At 55.0% G+C, this 12,429-nt stretch overlaps 1 protein-coding gene across 1 annotated transcript in view; it reads left to right on the top strand.

Annotated features, from left to right (window-relative positions):
• The first annotated feature begins 7,593 nt into the window (after positions 1-7,593).
• Positions 7,594-12,429, top strand: part of SPNS2 (SPNS lysolipid transporter 2, sphingosine-1-phosphate) — a 43,951-nt gene continuing 39,115 nt past the window's right edge. Inside the window, exon 1 of the mRNA XM_074190541.1 lies at positions 7,594-7,969. Within this exon, the coding sequence (XP_074046642.1) occupies positions 7,594-7,969 (376 nt within the window). The remainder of the gene's footprint in view (positions 7,970-12,429) is intronic.

Genomic DNA, 12,429 nt, shown 5'->3' with positions numbered 1-12,429 from the left:
CTAGAGAGAGTGGGGGAGAAAGAAGCAATCCACCAGCCAGCCAGGTCTCTGCCACATTTGAAAGAGAACAAGAAATATTCTCAAAATAGAATGATTCAGACAGAATTTGAATGAGAGGCTGGAGGAGAATTTATTAAACTTCAGGAAAATTCAAAAAACAGATCGAGTAATTATGATCCCAGACAAGGCGAAAGTAAAAATAGACACAGTTAAAAGATATACTCTGGGTAACTAGGTGTCACAGTGGAGAGAGTGGAGAGAGTGGATAGGCTTAGATTTAGGAAGACTTTGACTCCCAAGTTTAAATCTGACCTCAGGGGCGGCTAGGTGGTGCAGTGGATAAAACACCGGCCTTGGAGTCAGGAGTACCTGGGTTCAAATCCGGTCTCAGACACTTAATAATTACCTAGCTGTGTGGCCTTGGGCAAGCCACTTAGCCCCATTTGCCTTGCGAAAACCTAAAAAAAAAATCTGACCTCAGACACTTATAACTCTATGATCCTGGGAAGTCACTTGACTCTGTTAGCCTCAGTTTTCTCATTAGTCAAATAAAAGAAATAGCAAACAAAATGCCAAGAAAATCTTAAATGGGATGACAAAAAGTCAAATACAACTGAAAAACAACTAAAGAATAACACTTTTTTCAATTACCAAGCATTTATTTTTCTTCCTCCCCCCTCCCCCACTAGGCAAAAGGTAAAATGATTTGTTAATACGGGTAACAAAGTTAATATCTGAGGTGAGACATTAATGCAGGTCTTCCTGAATCCAGGTCCTACTATGCCACCTAGCCCCGCCCCCCCAATCATGAATATGAAGATGATGGAAACCTATTGTACTGTAAGTGATAATGATGTCTATGGTTTCAGAGAAACCTAGGAAGACTTGCATGAACTGATGCAGAGTAGAGAGAGAACAATTTATACAACGACAAAAGCTTTATAAAGACAGTCAACTTTGAAAGACTTGATATCTCTCATCAGGGCAATGAACCTTCCGGGCTCTAGGGATCCAGTGCCTCTCTCTCTACGTAGAGACTTACAGTCCTTCTCACTTGGAGGCATCTAGAAAAAAAGAGGAAGCAAATCATTAATCATTTGAAAAGTTCTTCAAGGTATGACAAGCAAGTTGAAAATAAAATTTTCATGTCATTGAACTCCATATGATGCTACATCAGTAGAAACTGGGCTCACTGGTCACCTCCCCCGCTTCCAAAAGAACAGATCAATGAATTGGGCATAAAATGGAAAAAGAAGAAAATCAATAAATTGATTCTCTCTTCCCAAAGTAGAATTTATGAAAATCAAAAAAGAGATGAACTGGGCAGCTGGGTGGTGCAGTGGATAGAGCACCAGTCCTGGAATTAGGAAGTCCTGAGTTCAAATTCAACCTCAGACCCTTAATAATTGCTTATCTGTGTGACTTAACCTCATTGTCTTGGAAACAAAATAAACAAACATAAAGAGATGAACAAAACTGATATCCCCAAAGCCATGTAATTGATAAACTAATAATAATATATATTAATAACTTCTTAGAGAATCTGATTTTTGAAAAGAGTAAAAACTTGACATTACCAAGAAATAAACAGAAAAATTCATTAAAATAAAAGAAATAATGAGAAACTATTTTAAACCCTATAAAACTAGTAAATGAAATAGCGGAATATTTATAAATATACAATGTACTCAAATTAAAAGAATAGGGCGTAGAGAATCTAACTAATCCAAACTCAGGACCAGAGATATTTACAAGTAAATTTTATGAAGTGTTCACAGAAGAATTCATTTCAATATTATGTAAGCTGATTGAAAAAATTGGAAAAGAAGAAATTCTATCGTGTTTTTTCTATGATACACATAAGTTCTTGTTACCAAAAGTAGAGACAAGCAAGAAAGTCATTGAGAAATATCACTAATGAATATTGATGCAAAAGTTGAACAAAATATTAAATAGCAAAGATGCAAGATACTAGAGTGACATTTTAAAGTGATAAACTTATCACCATATTGCATTTATTCCAAGAATGCAAAGTTAGGTCAATATAAGGAAAACAACAAACAGGATACACTATTTTTAAATTTTAGTTAAGGTAATGGGGTTAAGATAGACTGTGTTAATGACGAAAAACCACAGAATTGTTTCAATGCAAAAAATGCTTTTTGAGAAAATACAAAGCCCATTTCTATATTTTATAAAATATTGGAATAAATTTACCTTCCCTTAATTATGGTAAGTAGCATTTATGTAAAACCAAGAGTCAGTATTATATTACTGGAGAAATATTAGGGGGCCTTCTTTTTTTTATATTTTTCAAGGCAATGGGATTAAGTGGCTTGCCCAAGGCCACACAGTTAGGTCATTATTAAGTGTCTGAGGCTGGATTTGAACTCAAGTACTCCTGACTCCAGGGCCCGTGCTTTATCCACTACGCCACCTGGCCACCGCAAAGGGGGTCTTTCTAATAAGACCATCCATTATTATTGTGATTTGATAGCTATAGCCACAAGACTAGAAAAAGAAATTGAGGGAGTAAGAAAAGGCAAAGAAATGACAAGGTCCCTTTAAGCATATGGTATGATATCCTTCTTTGAGAATCCTAGAAGATCAACAAAATAGGTAACTGAAACAATAACCTCAGCGATGTGGCAAGACATTAGTCTTTTTGTATAGTGTCAACAAAACCCAGAAGACAGAAAAAGAAAGACCATTCAAAATAACTTCAAGATGAATAGAACATTTGAGTTTATCTACTAAGACACAGAAGACCCATATGACTAAGACCTCAAAGCACTCTTTACAGAAATGTGGGCCTAAATAATGGGAGATACAGTCATTATTCGTGGTTGGACAATGTTAATGTAATAAAAATGACGTTACTGTCTAAATGGATATAGTACTGAGTACCATGCCATTGAAAGCAACAAGAGAGTATAAAGCCAGAAAAATACCAATCCATCTGGAGCAACAAAAAGTTAAGGATCTCAGAGGGAATAATGAAAAAGGGAGAAGAAAGGGACTCTAGCAGCACCAGAGTTCAAAAGACACTGCAAAGCAAAAACTGTTCAAACTACTTGGGAGAGTTTAAAAAATAGAAAAATTATTCGTGAAATAGACTGGGTACAAACACACAAACATAATATTCCATTCAAACACAGGTGAATGCACCTACCAATATTACTAGTGGAAACTGGGTTGTTCAGTCACTTCAGTCATGTCCTGGGCATCATGACCTCATTTGTTTCTTTGTTTTGTTTGCTTGGTTTTTACAAAGACATTGGAGATACTAGTGTGGTTTGCCATTTTTTTTCTCCAGCTCATTTTATAGATAAGGAAATGGAGGTAAACAAAGCAAAATGACTTGCCCAGGGTCACACAGTCAGTGAATGCCCAAGGGCAGATTTGAACTCAGGAAGATGAGTCTTCCTGACTCCAAACTTAGTGTCTATCTATGGTACCACCTCATAGCCACTGAAATGAGTTTCTAGTATTAATCAATTCAAAGACCCCTGCTACTTGGGTAAGGACTCACTGACAAAATTGGTTGGGAAAACTGGAAAGCGATTTGGTAGAAATTAGGTTTAGACCAACATCTAACACAGTAATAATCATTATCAGCTTCAAAGAGATGCAGGATCTAAATCTAAAAAGTCAATTCATAAACAGATTGGGAGGGGCAGCTAGGTGGCACAGTGAATAGAGCACTGGCCCTGGAGTCAGGAGGACCTGAGATCAAATGCAGCTTCAGACACTTCATAATTACCTAGCCGTGTGGTCTTGGGCAAGTCATTTAACTCCATTGCCTTGCAAAAACCTAAAACAACCCCCAACAGATTAGTGGTACTAGGCAATATGACTAAAGAAGAAATCTTGATGAAACAAGGGTACAGAGAGTCTCAGAAGATAAGACGATTTTTATCAAATAAAATTGAAATCTTTTTTGGACAGTCAGTGTAGTTAAATTAAAAGGGAAACAATTAAGTCAGGTAGAGCAGGGGGAAGGCATCTTCATAAGTTTCTCCAAAAAAAGGTCTGGTAAGGTCAATAGGGAGATGATTCACATCTAGAAAGCCAAGGCCTACTCTCCAGTAGATAACAGCCACATTTTAAAAAATACTACAAATTGATAAGAAAAAAGAGAATTGCAAATTAAAACACCTCCAAGGTTCCTTATGGCACTCATCAACAAAGATGACAACACTAATCCTGACTGTTGGCAAGGCTAGTGAAAATGGGCCTATGGGGGCCTTGGAACCCTACCCCCCAAGTCATGGAACTGTGGAGCTCTCCAGAATTAGTGGTGTTATAATTGGACAGAGACCCCAAAGAGGGTAAAGACAGTGGGAAAGGTGCCGTGCTGCCTCTCCAGAAATCCACAGAGCAGTGGACTCAGTTCTGAAGGGCTGGAGATGCACATACCTGAGTGCCACCCACTGGGAACTGGCTAAGCAGATTATGGGATGGGAATGCAATGGAAAATTATGAAACCATGACAAAAGGAAAGGATCAAAGAAGGCAGCCAAGACTTCCAGGCTACAGAGCAGCAGGTGTGTGAGCAATGTCCCCTAGATACAGGGGAGAAATGAAGGTGAGTGAGCCCTGGTTCTGGCCTCTCCTTTCTAAGGGAGATGGCAAGACAGTGCAGGCCAAGCCCCTCTAGGCTCCTCCTTTGGAGATTTGTGGGCTCCCTAGAGAACATGCCTTAAGAACCCACTTGGGTAGCCAAGGTAGCATTTCTGGGTGTCCCAACCCCTTTGGGGGATGGATGAGGGTGCTGCTGCATGGGAACTTGGTGGTGGCACTACCCTTTGGGGTCTCTGGGGCCAGGGGAAGCAGAGGCTTCTCTTGTAGCCCTGGATAAACAAAGCTCTCAAAAAGTTCACAGTGTGATGGAGGAGACAGCATGCCAGCACCCATGAACAAACTATGGATTAACCAAGTGGGGAGGTGTTAGAATTAAGGGGCACTGGAAAAGGCAAGTTGGATTTTAGCTGGGACTTGGAGGAAGCAGGGAGTCAGGGAGTAATGAGAAGAGAAGGCATTCCAGAAATGGCATATGACCAGAACAAATGCCCAGAATTGGAATAAAAATGGAATTGGGGGCTGATGATGCCCATCCCCTGAAAGATGAGACTGGGCCTTTGCAGAGACTTAGCTTTGCAAAAGCTCTGAGCTGCCAGCCTTGGGTACTAGCAGAGCTGCTTCCCAGGCTCTGCAGGGTGACTCTGCTTTGCCCACCTGGGCTAGGCAGCCAGGTTACTTCTCTACTTGCCTCCAGGTGCTGCCTTTTCATTCATGCCCATGCCCACTGGTATATTTTTAGTGCCTACACCATTGAAAATGGGCTGTGAAGGTGTCAGGAAGCTCAGGTGCCAGGGTTAAACTTAATTTAAAAGAGCAGTTTGGGGCCTTGGGCTCCGTCATGAGTCAGGGATGGTTTCGGACCAGGGGGCGGGGAGTTTGATACCATCTTCCCCAGACCTTGTCGCTCATAGCCCAAGAAGTCAGAGCTGAAGTGACCATTCAACCCAACACCGTTCCACTTGCAAGGACCTGACCTGAGACTAATAATTCTAAGACAAGAGAGGCCAGTTGGGTGAAGGGCCCTGGAGAGGCAGCGACAAGGGTAGTAAGAGGGAGGAGCCTCCCTGGGCAGCATGGCAGCCCAGGAGACAGAGGTGTGGAGGGAAGATGGGCAAAATGTGGCTCTGGGCAAGGTCAAAGGGGACTCCTTAGAGCAGCCCCCCCCTACAGAATTCTGAGCACTCAGGGTTTCCAAAGTGCCCCCTCCCCATGAGGTCACCTCCTACCTTCTGTTCCAGGCCTCCAATTCTGGTCCCCAAGCCCCATCCCAGACCCCTGCCCTGACTGGGGGGAGGGGAGATTGCTGCCACCTCTAAGGGTGGGGGGGGGTTGAGAGAGGCTTCTGGGCTCCTCATCTGGATCAGGTGACCCCCGTGCTGAGCAAATTGAGCAGAACCGGCTGCTGGTGGTATTTCCTCCCCTTTACCACGAGGGGCAGTGTGGTGCTGGTGGATGGACACTGGCCTCAGGAAGACCAGCTCGAACCTCACTTCTGTTGGCTGCTGCTACCCGACAGGCTCTGGGCAGCTGGGGCTCTGGACCCTGAGACCCCCACCTGCAGAAAGGCTGATGTCCCCCCAGGGAGAGGCTTCCCCTCTTGGGGAGCCCCTGCCTTCGCGTGGTTCTGGGGTTCTGCTAAGACATTGCCGAGCTGGGTGAGGTTGCCAGGCCAACGGCCGGCCTCAGAAGGGGAGGAACGAGGGGGAGCCGGGAGGTCTCCGCTGCCAGGGCTCTGCAGATGGTCATGGAGCTGCCCTGTCTCTCTGCCTCTGCCAGGCCATCATGGCTCCATCTCAAAGGCTCCCATTATGGTGCCACCTAGCAGCGCTGGCACTGGCTTGGCATGGCCCCCTCCTCGCCAGCAGCACGGGCAGCTCAGCCCATGATGGGGCACCCAAAAGACCATCCCTTCGGATGTCTGCTAACCAGTCCACCACAGGGCGCCACGTGTGCCAGGCACTCTGCCAGGCCCTGGCAGCACAGTTTCCTGCCCTTGAGCCCATTCTGCCCATTCGGGGGGGGGGAGCAACACGGACACATCTAGGACGTTATAAACTCCCTAGAAGTTCCCCCAGCCCCCTGACCAGCAGAGAACCCCAGCTTTCTATGGGGAATGTTGAGGGACCTCAGGAACACTCCCCGGGGAGCTGAGGGGTGGGCCTGGGGCTGGCTCTCCATCCTCCCCCTCCGGCCAGGCCAGTAGGTGGCTGGGCAGGGATGGGCTGGACCTTCCAGGCGGCCTGGTCTGGCCTTGGAGCCTTGGGGTAGGGGGACCCGCGGCCCCAGCAAGGAGGCCGTCTGTCTGTCCGGGGGTCTGTCCGGGGGTCTGTCCGGGGGGTGGCTCCATCCCGGGGGCTCTGACTAAACCAATGAATGAATGAAGAATGAATGAATCTGCGGCAGGTCCTGACCCGGCAGGGGCTGAGGGCTGCGCGGGTGGGTGAGGGGGCCCCCTCGAGGGTGGGGGGAAGCGGGCCAGGGTGGGGCTGCTGCGGGGCGTTGGGAGGCCCCCCAGGTCCCCTGGGCCCGGCCCCGCCGCCTCGGTCCCCCCTTCCCTCCCCTTCCCTCCCCCTCCCTCTCGGGGCGGCACGTGGGGGCGGGGGAGGCGGGGCGGGGCGGGGCGGCCGGGCCCGGCGCCGATTGGCCCAGGCCTCCGCCCGCGGCCCCGCCCCGCCCCGCCCCCGCCCGCCCTCCCGGCTCGGGGCTGCGGCGGCCGGAGGCTCCGGGCCGCGGGACGGACAGACGGACGGACGGACGGACGCAGCCGGGAGCCCCGAGCGCCGCGGAGCAGGGCCCGGGCGGCATGCGGCTGCCGCCCCCCGAGCGCCCCCCGCCGCCGCCCCCGGGGCGCCCCCCCCGGCCCGAGCCGCGCTGAGCCCCCCCGGGCCTCGACGCCCCCGGCCGCGGCCACTCCCGCCGGGCCCCCCGGGCCGGGCCGCGCCTGCCCCGGGCGCCCCGCGCCCCCGGGGCCCCGGGCCCCCCGGCCCCCCGGGGCCCCCGCGGCCCGGCATGATGTGCCTGGAGGGCGGCCCGGCGGCGGCCGGGGGGGCGGGGGTCTGCGCCGAGCCGGAGCCGCAGCCGGGCCGGGGCCGGGGCTGGGCCGCCGGGGGGGGCCCGGGCCGGGGCCGGCGCTGCGGGGGCGCGGGGGGCGGCTGCCGGCCCCCCGACGAGGTGCAGACGCTGTCCGGCAGCGTGCAGCGGGCGCCCCCCGGGCCGGGGCCCCCCGAAGGCGGGGCCCCGACGGCCGCCAAGGGCCCGGGCCCCGGGGGCCCGGGGGGCCCGCAGCCCAAGCCGGGGGCGCGCCTGGGCCGGGCGCGAGTGGCCGCCGCCGCCATCCTCAGCGTGGGCAACGTCCTCAACTACCTGGACAGGTACACCGTGGCAGGTGAGCCCCCCCCCCGCCCCGCCGCCCGGGCCGCTCGGCACCCTCCCCCCCCCCCGCGGATGCCCCCCGCCCCCCGTCTGTCTGGGTCTGGACGCGCTTCCCCTTCCCCCCCATCGCTCCCCTCCCCCTCCCCGCCCCCCCCCCCCCCCGCGGCGCGGGCCCGGGCTCTGGCCCTGGTGCTGGCGGCCTCCGGCCCTTCCCCCACCCCGCTCCCGGGGCCGACAAGCTGGGCTGCGGGGGGCGCGTGTGCGTGTGCGTGTGGGGATGGGGGGCTGTGTGCGCGCGCCCGCGGGGGGGGCGTGAGGATGAGTGTGAGCGCGTGTGAGCGCGTGTGAGCGCGCCGGCTGGCGCCGGGCTGACAAAAGGATCCGCCGGGCTGCGGGTGCGGGAGAGGGGTGGGGTCTGCGGGGGCCGCCCCCCCGAGCCTCCCCCATCCATCCCGATCACCCGCGCGCCCGCCCTCCCCGCACCCACAGCGGGGACCCCAGGCCCTGAACCCCCGCATCTGCCCCCCCCAACCCCGGGGGCTTCCCCGGGCCCGGGTCCAGGCTGGAGGGGGAGGGGGCCCGGCGGGATCCCCAGCTCGGCCCCGCAGGCTCGGCCCAGCCCTCCTCTGGTCCGGTGGCCGGGCCCGGGGGAGGGGGCTCCGGATCGGACCCTGGCCTTGCTGCCTGGGCCCTCCACGGCGCCCCGGAGACTGGGCCTGGGCCGGGCCGCGGGGCTGGAGAGGCCGGGAGGCCGGGCTGCGGCTGGGCTGCCCCCCCCCCCCGCCCCCAGCAGCGGCGCCGCAGCCCGGCCTGGGGGGCAGGTGCGCCGGGGCTCTCCGAGGAGGGGGTTCCCTGCGACTTGGGGTGGGGTACATCTGTGACTGTGCGGGTGACCCTGGCTGTCCGCGGGTGAGGGTTTGCGTGACTGTGGCTGTAGCTGCCTGCGTCTGCGGCTGTATCTGGGTGTGGGTTTGTGTCTGTGTTTGTGTCTGTCCGCTCGCCCTTGGGGTCTCCGGGAGAGTTCAGGGATGTCCTGAGGGTTGGCATGGCCCAGGGCTCGGCTGCCAGTCATGCCACTAGGTACCCGTGTGACCTTGGTCGGGTCCCTGGCCTCTCCAGCCCGTCCCGGTGGAGCTGGCTATAAGCACCAATGTTCCCGCCCTCCCCACTCCCAGCTCCCCAGGCCCGTGCCTCAATATTTTTGAGGAGAGGAGCCTCCTGAATTGGGGGTCAGTCTGGCACATACCCCCACCCCACAAGGGAAAGGCTGAGCCACCTGCCAAGGGTCCCTTTCGGAGCCTCGGGTGGTTCTCCAACCTGTGCCGAGAGACTAGCTGGGGGTGGGGGTGGGGGGCGTAGAGGCCAGCGCCCCTGGACAGCTCTGCATCCAGGTGGCCCCAGAAGCCCCCAGGGGCTTTGGGCCGAGTAGGCCCCCCCAGCAGACCCAGGGGCCCCACCTCCACCTGCTCAGCCGCTTTATCAGCTCATTCCCTGGGAGACACTTAATTGAATCCTGTCGGGCAGGGAGCAATTAGGGCAGGCCTGGCAGGAGACAGCCTCAGCCCTGGCCCAGCTTGGCCTGGAGGATGGAGGGCAGAGGGGGGCACTAGACGTGGAGCAGGGGACAGGGCGGAGATTTCCCTTCCTGGGAGTCCTGATAGCTGGGACCTGGGCACAGGGAGACATCGTAGGAGGCCTGCCTGGTCCTTGGCACAGGAGGGAGGGAGACGTGGGTGCTTCAGGGGGTTGCCCCTGGCGCACTGCCCTGCCTCCTGGGAGCTGGTGAGAGGAGAGGTGCCAGGGAGATAGAGAGGAAGGCGGGCCCTGATAACTCTGCACAAACACCTTGCTCATGCCCCCATCTGCCCCTCCTCGGGGGCCGGCCCTGACAGGAGCTTGGCCCATCTTCTCAGCTGGTGGAGCTGCTAAGTCAAACTGGGCTTGGCGAGATCAACCGGGCTCTGCCAGTCCCCAAGCCTGAGCCCTGAGACAAGCAAGAGAATCCGGAGAAGCCTCAGCACCCATTCCCACTCCCAGCCAGCTCCCAGGCCCAGGGATGCCTGCCGAGGGAGCAGGCAGACCAGTTGGGTGGCAGGAGAGTCAGACTGGCAGGAGAAGGTTCACTGAGGAGGGAGAAATCCCAAGGGAGAGAATCAGCTTCCTCCTTCCTGAGTGACCGGGGACCTTTCTTTGGACCTGAGCTTCTCCATGGCCTCTGGATGCCCCCATGTTGGGCTCCTGAGGTGTCAGTCATGGGGCCTACCCCACTTCAAGACCAGGTGGGACACTGTCCACACTCCCTCTCTCTCTGGGCTGTGAGATCTCTTTAGCCTGAGGCTCTTGGAGGTGACTCCAGGTTCTCCAGACATGGGGCAGACCCGTGTTTGCGTGCATGTGTGTGTGCACACAAGTGCCATGTGTCTTCTGTGTTTACATGTGTGTTATATGGTTTGTGCAGTATGTATGAGCATGCCATGTATGTCATGTGTATAAGTGCTGTGTGTCTTCTGTGTTTACACGTGTGATGTATGGGCTATGTGTATTATATATGAGTGCGGCGTGTGTGCACATGCTATGTGTCTCTGTGAGTATGGGGGTGTGTGTGCAATTGCCATATATATGCTGTGTTTGCATGTGTTTTATATGTTTTATGTGTATTCTATAAGGAATTGTGTTGTATGTGTGTGTTCGGTATATGTGTGTGTGAGTGTGAGACTGTTGTGTGCTGTGTGTCTGTGTGAGTGTGTATGTGAGCTCTGTGTGCATGTGAGCCCCGTGTTCCTGTGTGGGTCTGGGTGTGCCCATGCGTGTGCACAGCCGTGGCTCTGGGCTCTCAGCCTCTTAGACCCTCCGAACTCAGCCCAGGAAGACTTCCCGGCGCCTGGCCCATGATGCTCGTTCTGGGCTCAGGAGCCATGCACTGCCTGGACCTCCCCTCCACTTCACTCGCTCACCTTTCTTGGTGTTCCTGCACAAAGTTGTTCTGCCTCCTATGGGTTTGCTTCAGATGGGGACCAGGAGGTGGGAGCTACCCGGTCTCTGAAGGCCTGCTCTTTGAGGAGGCCGGAGATTGGGCAGCTCCACCCTGTAGGCTCCCCTACCTTGCCCTGTGACTCAGTTGCCCCAGGTCTCAGTTTCCTTAGCCTGTAAAAGGAGACTAATAATGCCTCCCAACAGGGAAGTGGGAGGGCTTAATGAGGTGGCCCAGGCCAGGGAAGGGAGCTTCCTTGGGAAAAGAGCTGGAGAAGCAGGGGGGTGATCAGGGCTGACTGCTCCCCATTGCCTTTGTTAGACCTGGCCTCAGGGCAAGGTTCATTGCCAAGGCTGCTGCAGTTCCCTGCCCTGGACTCCTGGGACAGGGGTGGGGGGCTCCCAGCACCTCTAACCAAAGCCAGCAGGGTCAACCAACTGCTTCTAGCTCTCCCCTGTCCCCCAGGACCTGAGGCCAGAACAAGTGAGAGCCCCTTTCCCCCCATCTTGGCCCTTATCCCCAGGTTACAGATGGGGAGGTCGAGGGCCTTACTGACACAACTAGGAAATGTTTGGGGAGCCCTGCCCCTGCCCCTCCTTGTCTATCCCTTGCCGGCTCTAGCTCATCTGTCCAGACTGATTGTGCTTCCTCAGGCCTATGTTCTGACTCACTGGGCTCCCTGGCTGTCCTTGGGACTTGATGGTCAGTCCAGTGCCTCTGTCTGGGCCTTTGTCCAGGCTGCCCCCAGGCCTGGGGCACACTTCCTTCTTTTGGCCTTCCTTGCAGGCTCAGCCTCGCTGCTTTCTTGTTCCCTCCAGTTGTCTAGTGAGCGGTCACCCCCAATGGCTTCCTGTCCGCTCTCTAGAGGCCACAGACCTGTCTGGGCTCCTAGGAGTCTTCCCAGGAGAGGAGGGGGCTGCCCTTCGGCCCTTTCTACCTGGCCTCCCGGTGGGCCCGGCCCCTCCCTGCTGAAACTCAGACCTTTAGCTGAGGCTGAAACTGGGAAGAGAACGACACCCCGCCACCCAATGGGAGTCTGGAGGGCAAGTGGGGCAGGGTGCAGGCTCGGGGAAGCTGGCCGCTAGGCCGCGAGTATTAGGATAGGTCTCCTGCCCCAGAGGAGTGGCTGCGTGCCAGGCTTGCTTGCGTGGTGTGCCCCCCATCTCGCAGGGCCCCGGGTGAGTTTCCCCCAGCTGATGAGTAAGGGACTGATGGCCTGCTCACCTGCTCACCTCACTTCCTTGATGGAGCCCAGCTTGGGCCTGAATGGCCAGCCTTGATGACTGTTGGCCAGGGACATGGAGCCTGGAAAGCTCCCTGCCCCCTCCCCAGGCAGGAAGGCCCAGCAGTTTGTGGACTCTCTTCATCTGCCCCCCTAGCCCTCCTCTTCTTCTAGCCCTCAGGCCTCCCCAAGGCTGCCAAAATGTCTGAGGTTCGGGGGTGACCCTGGCCCTCTCAGGTGTGACCAAGGTCCTCCTCTGCTCACAGGCCTTCAGGAGCCA

This window comes from Macrotis lagotis, chromosome 6, assembly GCF_037893015.1.
Source record: "Macrotis lagotis isolate mMagLag1 chromosome 6, bilby.v1.9.chrom.fasta, whole genome shotgun sequence".
In the NCBI taxonomy this organism is placed as follows: Eukaryota; Metazoa; Chordata; class Mammalia; order Peramelemorphia; family Peramelidae; genus Macrotis; species Macrotis lagotis.
This window is presented reverse-complemented; position numbering and strand designations above follow the sequence as displayed.